This window comes from Nansenia antarctica, assembly GCF_963989245.1.
Source record: "Nansenia antarctica genome assembly, chromosome: 2".
Classification (NCBI taxonomy): Eukaryota; Metazoa; Chordata; class Actinopteri; order Argentiniformes; family Microstomatidae; genus Nansenia; species Nansenia antarctica.
Window position 1 is genome coordinate 81,279,975 of NC_137675.1, and position 13,289 is coordinate 81,293,263.

At 46.4% G+C, this 13,289-nt stretch overlaps 1 protein-coding gene across 1 annotated transcript; it reads left to right on the plus strand.

Annotated features, from left to right (window-relative positions):
• Positions 1-696: 696 nt before the first annotated feature.
• Positions 697-5,297, plus strand: LOC308150729 (E3 SUMO-protein ligase ZBED1-like; the record flags this gene model as incomplete). The annotated part of the gene is made up of 7 exons (XM_080523530.1): positions 697-1,039; positions 1,330-1,592; positions 1,840-1,953; positions 2,331-2,591; positions 3,473-3,528; positions 3,829-4,030; positions 4,527-5,297. The coding sequence occupies 7 exons, from the start codon at positions 697-699 to the stop codon at positions 5,295-5,297; spliced, it is 2,010 nt and encodes a 669-aa protein (XP_080379656.1).
• Positions 5,298-13,289: the final 7,992 nt, after the last annotated feature.

Sequence of the window (13,289 nt, forward strand, 5' to 3'; positions counted from 1 at the left end):
CCTTCTGTAGAGTACAGCGTACTAACAAGTCTTCTGTCTAAAAGGCCTAAGTTCTGGGCCCAGGACAGTCCGGACGGATTGTATGGCAGCTAGTGCTGAGGCACAAACATGTACATTTTCAAGCCTGCAAACTGTGACACTTTAAAATAATGTGAAAAAATACTTTCTTGTGAAATATGACAACCCTAGTTGACTATCTGTGCAGTATAGTACAGTGGATTGTGTACATAGCCTCTATTGATGTAAACCAGCTCCTTACCTTCTTGTGATTTTATGCATCTATGCTTTTTCCAAAATGTGTTTCTTTTTCCTTTCCTAAACACCAGGGGAGCCTCCCCTCCTAAATTTCGTTGTTTGGTACCTGTACTGTAGCAATGACAAATAAAGTCTATCTATCTATCTAGAGTAGAGCGTACTAACAAGTCTTCTGTCTATATATGCCATTTAGCTGACGCTTTTATCCAAAGCGACTTACATTGCAGTGAGTGCATACATTTCATTATATATGGTCCCAGCGGGAATCGAACCCACAACCTAAGCGTTGTTAGCGCCATGCTCTACCAACTGAGCCACAGAGGACCACGTCTAGAGTACAGCATAGAGTACAGAGTAGAGTACAGAATACTAACCAGTCTTTTATACTAACAAGTCTTCTGTCTGTCGGATGTTGTGGACTTCCTGTGCAGGCCAGAGAGGATGACGGAAGCCAAGCGGGCCATCTCCATGGTGTGGGACCACTTCAACTTAGTGACGCCCCTGACGACGCCCCGGAAGGTGCAGTGTTCCCTCTGCTCCCAGCGCCTGAGCTTCAACAAGAACACGTCGGCCATGCTGCGCCACCTGCGCTCCCGGCACCCCAGCGAGGCGTGGTACAGCAGCACCAGCAACAACTCTCCCAGCGGGGCGTCCTTCCCCGGCGGCGGCAGGCTCAGCTCGGCGCTCGCTAGCTCCGAGCGGTTCAACGCCGGCGCCGCGGGGGCTACGTCGATGCTAGCCAACGCCGCCGGAGTCAACTCTAACTTCTATTCGTTTATCAAAGGTTAGATATGTTGTGGGATGTGGTTTTTCACAACCTTTCATCAATGGTGTTGTCGTGAACAAGAGCGAACACGAACAAGAACAACCGCCCCCCCCCCTCAGAGATAAGATGTGCATTCAACTCTAGAGTGTTGATTCTCTAGTCTGTTGCATCTCCGTTTTATCCCCCCCAAAATGTAAAGATAATTGTTTTGAGTGGGGCAGTCCCACTCTTAGTGTTTACACAGTGTGTCTGTCTGTCCTTCCACAGTGTTTACACAGTGCTGTGTCTGTCTGTCCTTCCCCCCCTAGTGTCCACCAGACAGGAGGACCTGGACGAGGCCCTGGTCAACATGCTGGTCAAGGACTCCCAGCCGTTCTCGGTGGTGGAGGACGAGGGCTTCTCCGCCCTGGTGCAGAAGCTGGACCCGGACTACGTCCTGCCGCCCAAGCGGCGCCTGAAGAGCCTGGTGGCGGCCCAGTGTGACGCGGTCAAGGACAGCGTGGCGGCGGAGGTGGAGAAGGCCGACTACGTCAGCCTGACGTCAGACATGTGGACGTCCGCAGACAACAAGGTGTGACGTTGTGTTGATGTGTTGTGTTGATGTGTTGTGTTGTGTTGATGTTGATTGATTGATTGGTTGATTGACTCCTGGGGAATGAATGCAGGTGAATATTTGCTATCTAACCTAATCTGGTGCAATGTCATGTTGTACAAAGAAGTTCTTGATATGAAAGTGGTGTGTGTGTGTGTGTGTGTGTGTGTGTGTGTATGTGTGTACGTACGTGGTCTCTGATAAATAAACACATTTACACCACCAGGAGAGTTATGTGTCGGTGACGGGGCACCTGGTGACAGAGGCCTCTCAGCTGGCCACCTTCCTCCTGGGCGTCTCCAAGCTGCCGGAGAACCACAAAACCCTTCACGTGGACGAGGTGAGTCACCTGACCTTCATGTGGAGCAGGTCAGCTGCTTGGTTGCCTCTTAATAAAGCTGAGAACACCCAAAAAAATGACATGGAATTGTAAAACATAATTGCCATAGTAACCATTATTATTACTGCCTGTGTCGAACACAGAGAGAAGCATATGGCTGCGTTCGTAAATCTGCTCTGAGAGCGCCAGAGCGCACACTGGGTTCAACCATAAAGGGACCAAATCATTATGATTGGACAAGAGGCATTCCATGAGTGCTGGTCAGATTTCCAGAGCGAATTTACGAACGCAGCGCCTATTGTCTGCTACACCTACAGTAACCATGGACTGTTGGTTTTGAGCGGGGCCATGTCCTTTTCTACTCATTCTATTTCTAGGTGAAGAACCAGCTGGTGGCCGGGTGGGGTCTCCACGGGCGGGTGGCGGCGTTCGTCAGCGAGCAGCACGGCGGGGACAACATGGCCGCCACGGTGCAGAAGCTGGGCCTGCTGCAGCTGCCCTCCTTCGCCCAGGTGCTGAATGTGGCGGTGAGGCGGGCCGTGGAGGCCACCAGGGAGCTGCAGGACATCAGGGCCCGGGCCCGCTCCGTGGTGGCCCTGTTCAAGACCAACCCCACTGCCAAGGACAGGCTGCTCCAGGTGGGTGGGCTGGTCCATTAGGATGTGGTACATTAGGATCTGGTACATTAGGATCTGGTGTGGTACATTAGGATGTGGTACATTAGGATCTGGTGTGGTACATTAGGATCTGGTGTGGTACATTAGGATCTGGTACATTAGGATCTGGTACATTACGATCTCTCTATCTCTACTGTACATTTAAAAGACATGTACATTATAATACTGTCAAAGCAAATAAAAGACAACTTAAAAGTGAATCAATTAACCTTTAGCCTGCCTAATTAGCCTGCCCCCCCTCCTTCAGCACTCTAGGATTAGGGGTAGGCATCTGCATGTTCCACAAACTCTACTGTTCGTTAGGCCTACTGGTGTCTGTTGTTTTTGTATCTTCTCCGTTCTGTTTATGTCTTGTTTTAAACATTGCTATAAAACCAACTGCCTCTTTGAGGACCATAACATTTCTGAATTGAAGTGTACGGTACTATCCCAGTTCTATGAATGAATGAATGAATGGTCTTTATTGTCATTGCTATAGTACAGGTACCAAACAACGAAATTTAGGAGGGGTGGCTCCCCCGGTGCTAGGATAGAAAAAAAAACAAAAAAAACACAAGAAGGGAAGGAGCTGGTTTACATAAATAAAGGCTATGTACACTATCCACTATACTATACTGTACAGATAGACGACTAGGGTTGTCATATTGCACATAGTGTTATTGCACATTCATTTGAAGTGTCGCAGTTTGCAGGCTAGAAATGTACATATTTGTGCCTCAGCACAACACACGCTGTATCCAAAGATACTATCCCAGAGTATCTACAGCTGTGTGATTCCTCAGGTGTACCTACAGCTGTAGTGTGTTTATTCAGGTGTGTTCACAGCTTTAGTGTTTCTTCAGGTGCAGGGGCAGCTGAACAGGGAGGGGCCGAAGCTGATCCAGGAAGTGGACTCCAGGTGAGACAAGATCAAGCTTTATTGTTCCGATGGACAATAATTGTCACTGACACACAGTGCAGCTGTGTTTAACAATTCAAATCTACATTGGGCTAGCCTAGTAAACTCCATTCAACATTGCACGCTGGTCATTCATACTACTACTAAATGAAATCATAATTTAAAAAGTTAAAATCTCAAACTGTGTCGATGACCTGACACATTATGTACAGAGCTACACACACACACACACACACACACACACACACACACACACACGCACACGGTGTCTGAGAGGATGTGTTACTTGGCTGTCACCAGGTGGAACAGCAGCTTCTCCATGCTGCAGCGTCTGTTCGACCAGCGGGAGTGTGTGGCCGCCGCCCTCTCCACCCTGGACACTGACATCACTCCCCTGGGGTCAGCTGACTATGAGGTCATCCACCAGTGCCTGGGGGTGCTGGACCCCTTCAACGAGGCCACGGCCGAACTCTCCGCCGAGACACGCGTCTCCGCCTCCAAGGTTGTTGTTGTTGTTGTTGTTGTTGTTATTTCCCTGACGCATATTCAGCCCTGGGGGGTATTCCGTCAATGCCGCAAAAGGAAAATCCAGGCTTATTTTATATATTATTATATTTTATATAAGCCTGGATTATTTTGATAATTCTTGCGAGGTTTAGAATAAACCTAGATTTTCCTTTAGCAACGTTGATGGAATACCCCCCTGGGCACTGTTCGAATACTTTAGAGACTTTAGACTTTCCTCCAAGCTTCCCACTTCAAATCAGTGATTTCTCTATTTTCGGTGTACCGGTATATGTATTGTTTTGAAAGTTGATTGATTATTAAAACCTGTTTTATTGTCTTACTTATTTGGACAGTGACAGATTACGCCCTGGATTAAAACGTTCATACTTTCAGTGGAGGCTACCCATTGATGATTTACTTCCATTTGCTTAATCTAGGTCCGGAAAAAACTGGCCTTCTAATCAAATTCGATCCTGACTTTTATTTTGAAGGTCATCCCTCTGATCCGGATGCTGAGGATGATCCTGGAGGAGAAGCGCAGCGCGGCCGTCCACCCCACGGCCGCCCTGCTGGCCTCCAACCTGCAGGCGGCGCTGCAGACCAGCTTCAGCACCGTCGAGACGGAACCCGTGCTCGCCCTCTCCACCCTCCTCGACCCGCGCTTCAAGGTCCTGGCCTTCGGTAACCCCGGCAACGCCCAGGAGGCCGTCAAGGTCCTGACCTCCGAGTGCGCCGCGCTGATCCGGGTCGTCGCCGACATAAAGTCGACGACCAGCGACCTGCTGGCGTACCTGCCCTCCACCTCCTCCCCCATGTCCCCGCCGCACTCCTCCTCCTCCGCCACCTGGGCCTCGCTGACGGACCACGTCGACGCCTCCTCCTCCGCGGCGTCCCTCTCCCCGCCACCGCTGGCGTCCTCGTCCAGGCCCCAGGGGGGCGGGCTGTGGGAGCTGTTCGACAGCAAGGTGGGCGACACGCAGAGCGTCCAGAGCAGCACGGCGGACGCGGCGGTGGAGGTGCAGCGCTACCTGAGCGACGCCTACCTGAACCGCGGGGAGAACCCCATGCACTACTGGGAGAAGCACTCCAAGGTGTACCCCGACCTCTTCCGGCTGGCCCGCAAGTACCTCAGCGTGCCCGCGGGGGCCGTGCCGGGCCGGCGCACCTTCACCAAGGCCGGGGACGCCTTCAGCCGCAAGAGGAGCTGCCTCAGCGTGAGCACTGTGGAGCAGATGATGCTGCTGAGCGAAGGGTTCGTTTAGTCGGGTCTGGAGGGAAGTAGGGAGGGGCTCGTTTAGTCTGGTCTGGAGGGGAGTAGGAAGGGCTCGATTAGTCTGGTCTGGAGAGGAGAGGAGTACCAGGGGTTTGTTTAGTCTGGACACAGATTAAGCCTGATCCTAGACGAAAGCATCCTCAATGGAGATTTAACCTGTGTCTGGGAAACAGCCTCATAGTGTTAAGTAAGTAAGACGTGGTTAAGTTGATGTCTTTATGGTAGCAGTGCTAGCTCTTTATTTGCGGCTCCTCTCCAAGCATGTACAAGTCTAACTGAACTCTTCTTGATTCACCGCAGGTGCTATCGCTCTCAAGAACTATAGCGACACCTACCGGTCGATTTTATATAGAGCCGAGCTGATCTCCGACTGTTTGCGCTTCGCCGGTGTATTTTTTGTTTTTTTGTTCCGCGACGTCTGCTAACTTTTCTGACTCGTAAAATAAAAAAATACTGAGTAGATAACCTTTCTAAATAGCGAAAATGAGGGATAGTTAGTGGTGAGAGCTTCGGAGTTCTCCGACCATTGCGTTCCTGTGTAACATAGTTATAACAATGACGGTTAGGCTGAGTGCAAGTTAAGTCTGCTCAGTTGTGTTGCTTTGTGCCTTGAAGCTCTTTTGTCACCTGACGTTCTCATTGGTGGAAACAGTTACAGCGGAAGATATTGAAGAAACAATAGCTAGTTATTAATAATAAATTATGCTCTGTGCAAAGTCAACCACAAATTAAAACTACCTTGGGAAATTGTTTTTGTATGTGCTTTTTATGTCTATTTGCGATACTTTGCTCAGAATGTGTATATTTATTTTGGTTCTCTTTTTAATTCTTTGGTCTAATGATAAATCTATGGTCTCTGCGGTGCAACACATTTCAGGGTAAATCTACCTCTTTGCTAAATTGGTGATATTGTCACAATCGTCACTTTGAGAATGAAAAGGTTTGTAAAATAGTGGTGCTGTCAGCCGCCGTTTTGCTATGGCCACCAGGGGCCAAATCTGTGGTGGCTCCATACTGTATGTAAATCTTTTCAGGGTACATGAATCTACCTTTCTGACAGATTTGGTGATATTATCAACAACTTATTTCCATAGCCACTGTACTACAAGAAATCCAAGGCAAATATGGGTGCTGGTGCATCCAGGACCTGGTGTTTTGTGTAAACACAGCCTATGTGAACACACCAAAGCATCACCAATAACACTGGCTTATCCTACGCCTCCCTGTCCCTGGAAGAGGTTATTGTCTAGAGCTGTGCAATATTTAAAACTGAATTAGAATTGAATACAATATAATTTCATTGCTAATCGATATGATTTATAGGGAATTGTTTTTGTGATAACGCAAACATTCCCTGTAACAGTTGCAACAATCGTTTTCTTCCCTTTCCCACTGCCACTTATTCTAATAGAAAATCTTCCTTGCGATGGTTGTGGTGTATCATCTGTAGTAGTAGTATAGTAGTAGTAGTAGTAGTATAGTAGTAGTAATAGTAGTAGTAATAGTAGTAGTAGTAGTAGTATAGTAGTAGTAATAGTAGTAGTAATAGTAGTAAAAAACTGGCTGCGTTCGTAAATTCACTCAGGAAATCCGATCAGCACTCGTGGAATGCCTCTCGTCCAATCAAATGACTCGGTTTCTCTATGACGTCGGGCCCAGTGTGCGCTCCAGCGCTCTCAGAGCGACTTTACGAACTCAACCTTACACTCATCTAGCTAGTTAGCTTAGCAGTCGTAGCTCAATGGAGTGAGAAGCAGAGTTGTTGCCTTGTTGAAAACATATTCAGACTCCCCAGCTGTTCTACGTATGATTGATATACAGATGATGTGGTGTATGGTCAATTCACTTACTTTAGACTCATGTACTTGTAACTTGCTCTGGATAAGTAAAACATTAAAAAAGGTTACAACTACACAGACAGGGCATCAATACAGGCCAGCAGCATGATAGGAACACAATATATACAAGTTGTCCAGATACACTCAGTGGTGTTTAAAGTGTATGAGGGATGCTGAGCATGAGTGGCTGGTGAAGTAAAAAAAATAGAATGGAATGGTATCAAACTAGTTTTTTTTAGTCCTCATTCCGTTCCATGCATTACAATGAGCCAGTCCTCTGATTTCTACCGAAAGTAGGTGAAATTGAGGCCTCTGCCCGTCCACATTGAAAGCCAAACCTTTTCCCAGCCTCCTGGTGCTTTCAAAGCTGCATCCATGCATGCTAAGTAGCAGGGTGCTCCCACATCCTGCAAATTAGCAGGGCTACTTTCCCTCAAAGAGTTTTAACAGCAGATGACCAAGCGTGACGCCAGAGCCTAGAGAGGATGGCCATGGTCGCCATGGTCGCGGTGGTTGAGCAAGGCACCTGAGCAAAACACAGCAGAGGTGTTTTTTGCAAGGAAGGATTACGCAAATTCTAAATTTTCCTTCAGTCACTTGTGGCTGCCATGTGCTCTCTACCTGTGTGTGACTCATAGTATGCCTTTCTGAATATTCTTATCCATGAACATCAAGAGTGTGTTCTGACCTGGAAACTGGTCTGGCAAATGTAGTTGCCTTGGTATATCTAGATTATACTCATGAACACTTTAGGTACACTTATAGGAACACTTTTAGGAACCCTATACTAATACTGGGTAGGGCCTCCCTTTGCTCTCAAAACAGTCTCAATTCTTTGTCGCATTGATTCCACAAGATGTTGGAAACATTCCTTTGAGATTATGGTCCATGATGACATGATTGCATCACACAATTCTTCAGAATTCTTCAAGATTTTTTAGTTGCACTTTCAAGCTGTGAATCTCCTGTTCTACCACATCCCAAAGGTGTTCTTGATTTGTGCAGCAATGGTAGAGCGGGGTGAAGAAGCACAGCTGTCAAAGACAAGACAAAATGATTAATCTAATATCGCTATTGTGTTAACACTAATGTGCATTCCAGGATTATCATGGCACATGTGTTCCTGTGTTTGGTTATCCCATTATCATCCTCAGCATTAGTTAGCTATTGATTACCCTGTGGCATGTAACTTAGCATAAACAACATTGTTACAATATTTTATTCCAGGGCCTGTAAGCATAAAGTTTCATGTTTCAAGTTTAAGTTTCAAGTTTTATTGTTACAACACATTACACAAGTGTAAGACGCAGAGGCGCCCCGTCCATAGAGGCAACCAAGGCAATTGCTTGGGGCCACCAAACAAAAAGGGCCTTTTTGTCAAACTAAAACTGTCCTTGGATGAATGTATTTTCAATGGAAATCATGGCATTCAGCGTTCAGTCGCTCGAGTCTGCTCGCGCTGCGCATACATTCATTCAAGGACAGTTTTAATTTGACAAGCTAAACAATATGAGGGTAGTTAAGAGTTTAACTACTTTTCATTGTGAAATAGCTAGTTTGGTAAAGTATTCCCTGCAATTACGGCGTTATTATATGATCTATAACACCACGGACATGCCCCAAAACCCCCCTAGTGGGGCCCTGCCCCCTTCTAGCTTGAACTTGACTTCTAGCCCCGCCCCCTTCTAGCTGCCTCTCAACTGTCAGAAGCAATCATGAATCGATCGCACATTTCTGGTCACCAAAAAACAAAAAAGAAACGAGAAGACAATGAAAAACGACACCAGGATAGTGGTAAGTGGATAGAAGCTGCAGAGTGCAAAAATGTAAATAAGATGCAGAGTGCAAAATAAGTAAGATGTCTTAGGCAGGCAGACAGACCCAGTGGAGTCATGTAAAATGTAAATAAGAACACCAGCGGTTTCAGAATATACTGAATATATATCTTTTTTTGATTTATTTGTTGTTCTTGCTCTGTTTGATATTACATATTAATGTTGCTGTTTCAGAATGTGAAAACACCAGCAGTTTCAGAATGTAAGTGTTACGGTCAGATAGGGAACCCAAGCGCAGACACAGACAGAGACAGGTTAAAGTAAAATAAAGTATGATTTATTTTAGGGAGTAGGCAGAGAATGGTCGTAGGGCAAGCGGGGGGTCAGGCAGGGGGGCGTAGTCAGCAGGCAGGCAGGGGGGTTAGGCAGGAGGGGTAGTCGGCAGGCAGGGGCTTAGGCAGGAAGAGTAGTCGTTAGGCAGGCAGGGGTCAGGCCGGTAGGGCAGGCAGGCAAGAGGGCAGGTAGGACAGGCAGGCAGGAGGGCAGGTAGGGCAGGCAGGGCAGGTAGCAGGAGTCCGGTAGGGGTACTGGGGGGTAAAGGCAAAACAGGGGTAAGTAGGAGGCAGGTACAGGCAGGGTAGTAAATAGGTAGGGGAGCTGGAAGCGTATCTTTACGGTAAGCTGAAGCTACTATCTGGCAGAGAAGTGAAGGCTGGAACGGGTCTTTATGCAGGGCTAACGATGAGGTAATAGTGAACAGCCGGACAAAACACACACCTGAGTGAGGGGGGGAGAGAGAAAGAGGGAAAGAGAGAGAGAGAGGCACTGCCTAGAGGTAGAGGGCGTGACAGTGTGTTAAGAGTTCTAATAAGCACCATTGTGAGTTGATATTTCATTATTTATATTGCTCCAATTTGATGTTACTACACATGGCTCCTTTGTTGATCAAATACTCGGACGTGTGTGTGACTGTTAATTAATACATTATGACATTTATAATGAATTCCTTTGTTTCAGACTGTTTTTTTACTTACACACACACGAGCGTGCGCATATGCGCGAACTTCGTAAAACCGTATTATATTTTAGTGTCAGGGAAATAAATACATTTTAAAATGTCCACATCGTCACCCGCCTAAGACCCTTACCAGGGGCCTCCATAATGTTGTTTGCTTAGGGCCCCCAAAAGTCTAGGGGCTCCACTGTGTAAGAGAATAACATTTGTAGGCTTTGGTTCCTGACATTGCAGCACAAGACAATAAGGCAAAAGGCAAGAAAAGTCAAGATAAAAAAGTGACAATAGTACAAGACATAAGTGACAAATAAGACAGGATACAATTAGCAGTACAAATAGTAACATAAATAAAATAGTACAAGTAGGATGTCATGAGTGGGTGTGAGAGGTAATGTTGAGTAAAGTGACTGTGAGTTTAAGGTTTAGGCAGTCCGTATACATGGGATGTGCTTGGGGATGATAGTCAATTGTCTACTGTAGGCTTGTTTATGAGTCCGATCTCCTGGGGGAAGTAGCTCTAAGTTTTGGCCCTGAGGCTCCGGAAGAGTTGGGGTAGCTGGGATCTTTGATGATCCTCCAGGCTTTGCAGACACACCGTTTGTTGTATACAGCCCGCGAGAAACACCCAACTCCACCTCCATACGATCAGTGGTGTCCATTCTGTCACTGTGTCACTCTCTTTTTTTTTTTTTTTTAAGTTTGAACGCACCTTTATTGTACACAGAGATAACCACCTGATCATACTATATCATACTAGTCGATCGAAACATTTGTTATATCGTTGCACTTGATGGCGTCAGGCAAAAGCAATAAGTCGGGTCTGCGCTCAGATGCAAAGAAACAAGACGACGGAATGAAGTCTAAAATGGACACTGACACTTTGGTTGAAGGTGAGGAACCTAATAGGAACCAGGACATCAAAGCTCCTACACACAGAGAGAGACGGAGACAGAGGGAGATCTGTTTGATTGATCTTACAAACTCATTGACAGACAGACTGATCAATTGATTCGATTGTGACTGATTGTTTACCCATGTTGGGCCGTGTCCTCTACTGGCCGGCCATCTTCTTCTCCATGTTAATCTTCACGTTGAACATGGGCTCCAGCCTGGTGGAACCGCGGTAGATCCACTCACTCCGCTTATCATCCATGAAGAGGATCTTGACAAGGCTTCCGTCGACCTCCTCCACCCGGCTCCTCAACCACGTCCCCTCCCCCTCCGTCTTGATGACCTCTCCCACCTTGAGCAGCACCATGGGGTAGGCTGGGGTAGGCTGTTATATACTCCTCGATGAAGTCTCGACGAGACACGTCCTCGATATCGTCCCAGGTACGCTTCAGGGGTCGGCAGACTGGGTAGAGTTCCGGCAGGGACACATAGGAAGCGTAACCGTCATCGAAGAAGATCAGGAACCTCAAGCGGTTCTTGTTATTGGGCATCTCTGCTACTATGCCAGCATACAGCCACACTTGGTTCCCGTCCTTGTACTAAGCGACCACCCTGGCGCCCACGTACAGTCGCTCCAGAGTAGGGTGATAGTCAAACGCCACGTGGTTCCCGGACAGCAGGCTCTTTCCCTTGTCCTCGAACTTCACCTTGAATTTATAGCCACTCCCGACTGGATTGATGGCGATGAGAGTGCCTTTGTGCCAGGTCTTGGTGCGTTTCTTTCCCAGAATGCTCATGTCCATGCGGAGCTCGTCGTCTTTCAGGTTGGGGTTAGGCTGCGTGGGGGTGTTGGTGGGAGCCTGGCTGGACTGGTTGCGTTTCGGGTCTGGTAGTGTTAACAGGAAGTTTGTTGACGGTCTGAGACAACTTTTGCATAATGGGAGGTCCTTTGGAGAGCAGCCGACGCGTCCTTGAACGCTGTATCCTTAATAGGTGTTGCAGGTTGCCAGTGTTGGGCAATATTACTTAGTACAGTAATATATTAGTTATTACATATTACTCCTTAGGAAAGTAATATCCTTATATTACTTATTACTTGGAATCAAGAGTAATAATATTACTTTACTTTTATATAACATATTACTTTCCCCCTTTCCACCCGCAAAAATATGTACAACAACACAAAAACGATTTTCTCTGTGGCAGCTCAACACCGGATCTCACAGGTATTTTTCGTATGATCTTTCTAAACGAGGGCGAGTCGACTGTGGATAACGGTAACATCTCCTCTACTACATACTCAGCGACAAGGTTTTTCAGATCTTCTCCACTAAATGCGGTATCTTTCTTGAAATCCAGTTTCTGTTGTTTTGCTGGCGTGGCCTCCGTGTTATCGGCAGGGGCTTTCGCAACCAGTTTAACTTTGTCGTGGTGGGCCTTTTCCAGGTGCTTCAACAGGTTGGATGTAGTATTTTTCACGCACAAAGTTTGCAACGGAGATTAATATTTTTGTCATCCTTGACAGACACAAAGTCAAAATAGTGTCGATACTTCCAGCCGTGGAAAGTAAATGTACGCTGTTCATCATCATCCGCCATAGTTTGATTTGTTTTGAGAAACGCCGCCACGCTGTCAGTTGTCAACACACTAGGCTACGTCATAAATGTGTGCAGGCTGCGGCACGTTCTAAAAGGAACAGATCTACAGCCCGTTCCAAATTATTATGCAAATGATATTTTTCTCAGATTTTCCTAAATAGTCGATGCAAATGACAATCAGTATAATTTTAAAGTCATCAACCGTTAGAGTATAATTCAAATTTTATTGAACAAACCTCCCAATGATAACAGTATTTAAAAAAAAAATAAAAAACTCAAAATCCACTGTTCCAAATTATTATGCACAACAGAGTTTCAAAACATTTTATAGGTTGTAAAGAACTACAAATGGTAATTTGATGAATTTAGGGTTAGGAGGTCATATTAGGAGGTCATATTTACTGAAATCAAAAGCTATTTCAAACAAAAACATCTTAACAGGTCATGTTACATGTTAACATAGGACCCCTTCTTTGATATCACCTTCACAATTCTTGCATCCATTGAACTTGTGAGTTTTTGGACAGTTTCTGCTTGAATTTCTTTGCAGGATGCCAGAATAGCCTCCCAGAGCTGCTGTTTTGATGTGAACTGCCTCCCACCCTCATATATATTTTGCTTGAGGATGCTCCAACGGTTCTCAATAGGGTTGAGGTCAGGGGAAGATGGGGGCCACACCATGAGTTTCTCTCCTTTTATGCCTATAGCAGCCAATGACACAGAGGTATTCTTTGCAGCATAAGAATACCTTTTCCTAACCCGAAAACCAAGTCACCCCAGACAAGCGGTTCGATGCTCTTCTTCTGTTTCTGAAAAGGCAGGAAGTAATCCTCGAGGGGATAGCGCGAATCCGAGGCTCCACGG